Source organism: Adiantum capillus-veneris, chromosome 10 (assembly GCF_014529385.1).
Source record: "Adiantum capillus-veneris isolate H3 chromosome 10, ASM1452938v2, whole genome shotgun sequence".
NCBI classification, from domain to species: domain Eukaryota; kingdom Viridiplantae; phylum Streptophyta; class Polypodiopsida; order Polypodiales; family Pteridaceae; genus Adiantum; species Adiantum capillus-veneris.
The window spans coordinates 31,123,581-31,132,519 of NC_140940.1; the positions used below are offsets into that span (position 1 = coordinate 31,123,581).

General features: G+C 42.0%; 1 protein-coding gene across 3 annotated transcripts; it reads left to right on the forward strand.

The window, feature by feature from the left end:
- The first annotated feature begins 300 nt into the window (after nucleotides 1–300).
- LOC147448645 (uncharacterized) lies at nucleotides 301–6,406 on the forward strand. 3 transcript variants are annotated; one of them, XM_086521193.1, is made up of 14 exons: nucleotides 301–457; nucleotides 1,223–1,368; nucleotides 1,465–1,519; nucleotides 2,061–2,149; nucleotides 2,235–2,259; nucleotides 2,430–2,468; nucleotides 2,553–2,670; nucleotides 3,196–3,356; nucleotides 3,433–3,802; nucleotides 3,898–4,070; nucleotides 4,382–4,622; nucleotides 4,769–5,128; nucleotides 5,323–5,403; nucleotides 5,484–6,406. In XM_086521193.1, the coding sequence occupies exons 2-14, from the start codon at nucleotides 1,237–1,239 to the stop codon at nucleotides 5,941–5,943; spliced, it is 2,304 nt and encodes a 767-aa protein (XP_086377319.1). In that variant the 5' UTR covers nucleotides 301–457; nucleotides 1,223–1,236; the 3' UTR covers nucleotides 5,944–6,406. The 3 variants fall into 3 exon arrangements, with proteins under 3 accessions (XP_086377319.1, XP_086377320.1, XP_086377321.1); XM_086521194.1 differs by having other exon boundaries at nucleotides 5,508–6,406; XM_086521195.1 differs by lacking the exons at nucleotides 301–457; nucleotides 1,223–1,368; nucleotides 1,465–1,519; ... (1 more) ...; nucleotides 2,235–2,259; nucleotides 2,430–2,468 and adding an exon at nucleotides 2,952–3,001 and having other exon boundaries at nucleotides 2,590–2,670.
- The last annotated feature ends 2,533 nt before the right edge of the window (nucleotides 6,407–8,939 follow it).

Below are 8,939 nucleotides of genomic sequence, written 5' to 3' on the forward strand. Positions count from 1 at the left end.
GAGGAGTGTAGAATGTGTTGAAGATGTGCAAAACATTTAAATCTTGAAAACTCTGAAAATTCCTCTCTTACATGAGCCATATGAAGGGCATCAAAGCAAAAGGTTCACAATCTTGGAGTATATTGCATGAAATGGGGTTTGTGGGTGTGATTGTAGATGTAGGAAGTGGATATTAGGTCTCGAGTTCGAAACTCGTGGCATAGGCCTAGTTCTTTGATTGAGGTCTCGTGGGGTTGTTCCTATCTTGTTAAACTCTCTCTCTCTCTCTCTCTCTCTCTCTCTCTCTCTCGTAGGGCTGGGTGTAAAGCATAGTGTATATGTAAAACACTGTAGTTGCAATACAGCTTCTTTACCATATGCGAGCTCGAGTTCCGTTTGCGTCGAGCAGGCCCAAGCGACTCGTCCTACTAGGGTTTGCGGCTGCCTGCGGACCTTCGCGGGCGACCTGCCGTTTCTGGTACGACCTTTTTTTGCTTTCATGTTGTTCACTTGCTCGTCCGATTGCCCGTTGCATATTCCGCTAGGGTTCAGCAGATAATTTGATATCAACAGATCCGTCTCCTCTTCAAGCAATCGCCTCTCGCATCTCTCCACTTTTGTAAACCTCGCAGTAAACTTTAGTTTTTGATTTTGTCTCTGAATTCGGAGGATCCGAGCACCTATAGATGAGCCAATGCTCTCATACAAGACGATAAACAAGTGCAAAATGAAGCAAATCACTCTTAAACCCCAAGCAATACGCACCGCAGCCGGTTTGCTTTTTTGGCTTAAGTTGGAAGGTTTCGTAATTGGAGAATAATGAGAGCTTGCCTTTTGCTTATTAATTGCAAAGGTCAATTTGCACATCCACTGCTGTGGTGAGCTCACTCGTGAAGTCCAACATGATTTGGTTACAGTGATTTTTGTGATTGCATGCAGATGTAGTGGTCAGCTATGATCATTGGCCAGTATTTAAGTGTTGTATGGATGCACTATAAGTTGTTTTGGGCATGGGCTACCATTTGCACATCCACTACCCGTCAGCCCTCGCTAGGGAAGTCCATTTACGGGATGATTAAATTTTGTATTGTTTGACATCGGCCAGTATTTTGAGTGGTGCATGGATGTTTTTGAGAATCTTCTGTGCTGTGCATGCAGCCTGATAATTGAACCTGTTTGCTTAATGAGTCTTTCATGCTCATATAGTTCCAAAGTCTTGTCCTGTATTTTTTTTTCATGACAGCTTAAAAACAAACCATGAAGCCGGAGAAGGCAACAAAGGTAGATAAGACAGTCAAGGCTGAAAAGATGGGGAAGGTCAAAGTGAATCCCAAGGTTTATTTTGATATCACCATAGGTGGAGAACCGGTTGGAAAGATTGTGATGGAGGTATATGTCGATTTGGCTTATTTAAAAATGGGTGGTTTCTTTGTGCCCTCCTCAGAGTTTACTAGCACAAGGTACTGATATGTTTTCTTCCTCCAGCTCTTTGCGGACACCGTCCCAAAGACTGCTGAGAACTTTCGGGCTCTTTGCACAGGTATGGGTCCTTAGGTACTATCAATTTATGATCAAATATGCGTGTGCTTCAAGTTGCAAGTATTGGCTGGGTCTCTTGCAGTATGGTTTTGAAATTTTAGATCTAGCAAGCACTTTTTTTAACGCCAACATCAAGTTGGCCTAGGTCTGGGTACTAGGATGGGCATAGCAAAGTGCTCCCTGTTGGTTTTCAGAAAAGTTGGAGCATTTAAATTTTTGTTCACTGGAAAGGATGTAAAGGGCAAGTTGAACTTCTTAGTCTTTCAGTCACAAGGAATAAATTCTAATCGTTATTCTTTATGATTAGTCATGTTTGAATTGTATGTGCAAATTATGGATATATTGAACAGTTGGGTGTATCGAAGGGTTGTATATCTCTCCCTCGGCCTTGTCTGATGAGTTCTTTAAATAGTCAGGAGTGAGTCAATGCAAACACTTGGAACTCTCCTACTATAGACAAAGAAGGCTATCTGTAGTCTTTTGTAAATGTTTGGTGGTGTGATCAATCGATGTGGCTTTACTCTTTTTTGAATTCTAAGCAGGTGAAAGAGGTGTTGGACGGATCACGAAGAAGCCCTTACACTACAAGGGGACCATTTTTCATCGCGTCATCAAAGGGTTTATGGCCCAAGTATTAATTGTGTTTAAATTGTGTTGCAGTCTCAATTGTATGTTATCTGCTTTGCCATTATTCTGACTTTGTATTTCTTTGACAGGGAGGAGATTTTTCCAAGAAAGATGGTAAGTGTCAGCCTAGAAACTTGTCTGTGGTATGGTGATGCTAGAGGGGTGCACCCTGGGCTTGACAGGGTCTTTGGTAGCTGTATGGGGTTGTGTAATGTGCATTTGTTATCTACGGTTAGTTATGTTTTTTTTTTTGTGTAAAGAAACTCATATTCTTTTGGTTGCAGGAACAGGAGGGGAAAGTATATATAGTGGGAAGTTTGCAGGTATTTGTGAGTTTGCGTCTTATCTGCAATTATTTTGTGTCTTGCTCTCTATGGGTCAGCATTTTGATTCCTTTCCTTTTGCAGATGAGAGCTTTCACCATACTCACTCTGAGAGAGGGGTTTTGTCAATGGCAAATGCTGGCCCTAATACCAATGGCTCTCAGTTTTTTCTGACCTTTGCACCGGCTCCCCATCTTGATGGGTAGGTAAACGAGCTTATGCATTAGCAATGATTGTTTTAACTTTGTGCGCTCCATGAAGCTTGGTTGGCAATCGTAAGCAGATACTTCAAGCAAGCTGATTTATCAGGTTTTTGCTCTGTTAGAGCTAGTAGATCCTTTATTAAACTGGTTATTGTGCATGGTTCTATTTGTGTGCCCCCCAAAAAATGATCTCGAAATTTTTCCAGTCTGGGGCAGAGGAGCTAGCTCTTGAATATTTGTTCTGTGTTTGACTGGTCTATATTGTGATAATTTTTTGTAGGCCAGCAAGACACTTATACATCTCGTCATTCACATGACCTAAGTGATGGGGTGAGGCTAATATTTGTTTGCTTCTATTTAGACTATCGACCTTTTCTCTCTTTTGCTCTCCATTTGGTTGTGATTAATGGTGTTATCGTATGTAAATCTGGATACAATTACAGTAATTTAGCATGTCATTCATATTTCTGCTCTTGTTTTCATGGGTAGCTCAACACCTGCTATCGGGTTTGTCCTATCTGCAGGAAGCATGTGGTTTTTGGTAAGGTTGTGGATGGTATGGATGTTTTAGCCAAGATTGAACAGCAGCCAACTGGAAATAGAGATAAACCAGAACAGACAATAAAAATTTCTAGCTGCGGAGAGCTTTCTCGAGGAGGGAAGTCAAATGGCACAGTTGAAACTGGTGTGTTCATTAGTTATATTTCAGCATTCTGTGTTTATCAGCAACATTAGTTTAGTTTGTTTACTTTCGATTACAGAAAAGAAGAAAGGGAAGAAGTCAAGAGGCAAAGGAGACTTGAGTGAAGAAGAGATGCATGATGCAAAGGGTAAGAAAAGGCACAGGAAGTCTGTGAAAGAGAGGACCCGAAGAAAGAGAAGGCGGCACTATGATTCAGATACGGAGAGTTCTTCCGATTCAGAATCAGAGACTGACAGTTCCTCTGAAAGTAGCTCGGAATCTGAAAGCTCTTCTACAGACCTTAGCTCGTCATCTGAAGACGATCGAAGAAAGCGGAAAAGAAAGTCCTCGAGGAGGACTAAAAGGAAGCATTCGAAAAGGAAGAGAGACAAGCGCAAGGATAGACGTCGCAATCGAAGGGGAAAGAAGTACAAGAGACGGCATAAGTGGTAAGCAAGATGATTGGTTTGGAGGTTTACTGGTGGTGTCACTCTGCTGATTTGCTATTTTACTTATTTGCATTTTGTTTTCGTTTTTCGCTTAGGAGCTCGGACAGCTATGATTCTGAAAGTGATACTGACAGCTACTCTGACAGCGATAGTTTAAGTGATAGTGACTCTGGTTCAGTAAGTGATAGTGACACTGGTAATAAGAATCAGAATGGCAAGCCAAATGCTGCTGTGAAATTGCCAGAAACAGTTCCTACAACTAGTACTGGTACGTCATGCCTTGTTGTCTGAATTAGTGGATATATTTTTGTTTACGGGTGAGGATAAGTGATGTTGGGATTTGGATAATGTGGGTCGTGTGTGTTTCTGCAAGCAGCTGTTAGAAAGGCGTGGCCTGAGCTATTGTTGCCATTTGTCATGACACAGGAATTTAAAATGGTTAGGAAATTGCAGTTAGGTTTCTAGCCATTGGATATTCTTTGTCTGTTAGAAAGAGATGTAGGAGGTATTGGTACCATACCGGTCATTTAACTGCACTTGCAAATGCTGTCGGAATTATTAACACGAGCTATGGTACAGGAATCGAAATGGAAGTGGAGAATGATCTTCCACCTGCTTTGAACAAGCAGGATGCACTGGAGGAGAGACCCAAACCAAGGTACGAGCTGCCAACAAAAGAAGTTCAGGAAGAAGAAGACGGTGAAGTTTGCGGTGAAGTGCGTGGAGAGCTACAGGATGGTCCAAAGGAGGTTGCAGAAGAGGTCATTGAAAAGAAGAAGAGTGTATCTCCTCCAGCTAGTCCAGGCCTAAGTCGATCCAGGTTTTTATTCCTTCAAAGTAGCTTGTTTTTAATCCTTAAAAGTAGCTTTATGGTCACGACTCAGTTTTTAATCCTTTAGAGTAGCTTTATGGTCATGACTCAGTTTGTTGACGGGTTTTTCATGCATGTGTCTGTTTCGTTTTCAGAAGTCCAAGCTTAAGTCCAAAGGAGGGACGGGGCAGGAGCCTTAGTCACAGTGCGAGTAGAAGTCCCTCGAAGAGCCCCAAAAAGGTTCAAAGCAGAAGCCGCTCAAAAAGCAGAAGCTACTCTCCAAGTCCTATACCAGAAAGGAAAATTTCACCAGCACGTCCTGCAGCTCGTTCAAGAAGTTTGTCTGCAAGTCCAGAGGGGACTCCTAAGAGGATTAGGAGAGGTAGAGGATTTAGTGAGCAGTACTCACATGCTCGGCGCTATCGTACTCCCTCTCAAGAACGCTCGCCTCCTCCACGATACAGATATAACGATCGTTATGGTGGGCGTTCCATGATTGACCGAGATCGTGACCGGTAAGGAGTTTGTTTGTTTATAGAATTTACTCTATATATGCATCTATGACATTTTCTAAGCCTTTTAAGGCTACTTTGGCCATAAGCTTTGGGGTAGGATACTGGGGAAGGGTAGTTTTTATCCAGTGACAGTGGCAAAGCACCACTCTGCGAATTTTTGAGGAGCTTATGACAGCTCTTATACTCATTGACAGGTATGGAAGCTACAGAAGTTACCGGGATAGGACCCCTCCCAGGCGCTATAGAAGCAGTCCAAGGAGGAGATCTCCAGCAAGGTGAAGGGGGATTTGACGCTTTATCCTTGTTCCATCTCACCATCATGGGGAGATTCACTTTTTTTGCTTGTTTGTAATAGGTCTTTGTCCTCTTACATGTTCAGGTATAGGAGGAGCCCAAGTAGAAGTCCCAGCGTCAGTCGAAGCTTGTCCCGCAGTGTTAGTCCTGTCAACAGACGTGGCCGCAGCAAAAGAAAATATAGCAGAAGCCGGAGCCGGAGTCGCAGTCGCAGTCCTGTAGAGGATCGCCCTCGAAACAGCGACCACACCCGTTCACGTCCGAACTCCATCCGAAGCCACTCAAGGGATGTAGATGCAAATCATGCTTCCAAGAGCCGAAGACCTCAAAGGTCACCAAGCAGTTCTTCGTTGTCACGCTCTCCCGCATCGAGGAGTTTATCTCCCATAGATAAAGAACCTTCGAAGGGCAGAACAGATACCCCTTTGAAGAAGAAGGTGCGATCTCCTTCTCCTCCAAGTAAATCTCACCGCAGTCTGGTTTCTTATGGAGGTGGGAGCCCCGAATCACATTCTAAGTAGCTTGCATAGCTACAGTAATGTTTGCATGGGTAGTTATACTTGAGACAGACACAACCTTTATCTGTGGCAGATATGGTTTAACTTAAAGATGACAGGAAGGATCGTCCTTCGGTAAGGCTCTGTGATTGTTGGTTTGTTGGCTATTAGCCATAGGTTTGAGGTTATCCCAACCAGCATTGTGGAATGTGCACATGATTGCAATTTCATTCTAGGTTTCTGTCGGATTGTGAGAAATTGTTCTTTGAGGTCATTTTGGGGAGTTTTTGAAGCTCTTTCTTTGTACTTGGAGATAGTCTTGAGGATATGATGGCAAGTCTAGATGGAATGATGCCACACAGCAAAGGATGTAGTGATGGTGATTGTGCTATTAGGTATGAAGAGGGGAAGGTCTGCAAAACCTATGAAGACACTGGCTTCATGGCAAGGATTTGGGATTCAACTGATCACTAGCTTTTTTGGTTCACTTTTTCTGTTTTCTATGTTGTTTCTGGTGATATAAATCAAAGCAATGGCTGTGTAGTAGTCCTGCCCTTGGCTGTGGTGTGTAGCATTCCACGAGCTGTGGGTATATTTAGCAGCAGTCGAGATTGTTCAAGCTTACTGATGGGTCTGCATGTCAGATGTCTACCCTGCTTTGATGCTCGGGGTCTTTTCTTTTGGCTAGGTTTTAAGTAGTTTGTTTCAATGGAGCTTTTGATGTGATCAGCTAGAAAATACTGGCTGAATGTATGGCAGATTGTTTTGTGTGATGCTTACAACTGTTGGTTAAGTTTTAACCAAGGGAAAATCACCAAAATACCGCTGAAATTTGTGGGAATTTCCCAAAACACCTCAAATGTCGAACTAGTTGTTAGCCGCCTGCACGCCTTAAATATAAAAAAGGGCCCGGCAACCCTAGTGGCCTCGTCCACTCATGCCTTGCAGCTTTCCTCGTCTGTACTCTCATGGACACTGCAGTTCCTTGTTGCAACGTCTCTCATAAGACACGGAGTAAGAGGGAGGAAGGCTTCCCTCACATAACCTTGGCCTCCTTGGTTGGTCCACCTGCCCACCCTTTAGCCTCCAATGCTTTTTCCTCTAGAGTCCTTACTGCATTCCATCCTTCTTTTCTTAATTTTCGCTTGCTGCCCTTCCACAATTTTTTGAAAATTGTGGGCACATATTTCAAAGAAAAAACAATTGTAAATGCTCTGGTTTTGTTCTTGGCAAAGTAACGGTTGGTGAAAGGTTTGAATGCCAATATTTAAGGTTCTACTATTTGTGATGTTAGGAACAACTTGTGTGTGCGAAACTTAATATTTTGTTTAGGTATTGGGTCAGAAGTTTGTTTTATTTCTAGGTTGTCCATTATGCTCTCAAGACAGTTTACACTGAGAGGTATTTGTACGAAGACTAAGCAGTGAATGTCTTGCACGCATTTGCCTTGGCCTTGTTAGCCTACTTTGTCAAAGGTTTAAATGTCTCCTTGGAGTTTTTTTGTTTGTTTCTATTATCAATGTGAAATTTTGCACTGGATCGTGTAAGTTTTCTTTCGCATGAGTTTTTTATAAAGTGACTGAAAAAATGGTGTCAGGTGACTTCTATTTTTATGGAGCAGATATATATTGGTGGAGGCATCCAATCGCATGTAATATTGGATGTGCTGGTTGGAAGTACTTGCAATTGAGGAGGGAGTACAAGCTATATATTTTTGAAGCACATTGGCTATATGTTACTTTTATGTATACGAAAAATATGGCAAGATGGTAAGAAAAATGTGTACTATACATCAATCTCTGTATGTGATTCTTCAACCAATCTACATCATCGTATTTTACCAACTGCCTTCCACTTCGTCATTATCCCTCCAAAGTTGACAAGATCATCTTCTAGTTCAGAGACTATGTTTCTTTTTGGTGTCATTAAGGACTGACTTCCATGCAACCCACAGAGCATTGTTGTGTTCAGTCCAATCGTGCACCTAGTCGACTATTTAGAGATATCTCATCCTATCTGCACGCTCATTTATATTGGGTAGAACTTCGGGAGCTCATCTTCCTTCATAGGTAAGGCATACATCAAAATGGGGGAATCAAACACAGCTTCGATGTAGTTCATGGCAATCTCATTTTCAGACATCATAATTTTGACTAGATGAAACAACCATTTCAAGACCTGTTCTTGTTCCTTGATTGTGATTCTAGTTAGCCTACCTTTGCTGTTAAGACGCATTAATCTCTAACAAAGCAGCTACATGCGATCCAAAACCCTTCTAGCAATCTATTAATTATGGAAGGTGCCTGTGACTTCATTCCTGATGTCCTTCATACACCTATAGGTGCCTAGGCGTATTGCCTAGTAGTACTTCCACACCTATAGAAAGGTGTATTCCCTAGTAGTACTTCCAGTTGAATTTCTAGAATTTGTCTATTCATGGTTGTCATCTTCCTTATATGAGGGCTTTAGTTGAATTTCTAGACTTTGTCTATTCATGGTTGTCATCTTCCTTATATGAGGGCTTTCGTCAATATCAGCTTGTAAAATCATATACTTAGGAATTCGGTTTAAGACTTGAACCACATTGGGGTGAGGAGGCAACCGACATTCTTGTTGCTTGTGGTAGTTCATAGATTTCCATTGCTTTACGATTATCCTAGCCCCAATATATTAGTTGCAAGTCTGAGACTGAGAACAACGAATTCTAGTGGTACAAGCTCTATTCCATATACCATTTTACTGGTTTGGAACTGATAGCTTTCTTCAAAGACTGAAAGCCGCTTCACATTTGAGGGACCATATGAACTTTATACTGTTGTGGGTTAGCTCATTTGATGGTAAAGCTTTCGAAGCGAACATTTGAATGGACCTTCTAGAGAAATTGATATACCACAAAAAAGAGCTCAATTTAGACACATTTTTTAGAGCTTTGTCTAGCTAGACCCTTTGAATCTTTTCCTTAGCCATTTCTATGCCGTTTTTGGACACATCGTGACCTAATAACTGACCTTTCTAGACCG

What these genes read in the sequence shown, in the direction of transcription:
- LOC147448645 (XM_086521193.1), top strand. Translation starts at nt 1,237, where the DNA reads ATGAAGCCGGAGAAGGCAACAAAGGTAGATAAGACAGTCAAGGCTGAA. An exon ending in CTTTCGGGCTCTTTGCACAG is followed by an intron (nt 1,520 to 2,060) that starts GTATGGGTCCTT and finishes AATTCTAAGCAG; the next exon opens with GTGAAAGAGGTGTTGGACGG. An exon ending in AGGAGGAGATCTCCAGCAAG is followed by an intron (nt 5,404 to 5,483) that starts GTGAAGGGGGAT and finishes TGTTTGTAATAG; the next exon opens with GTCTTTGTCCTCTTACATGT.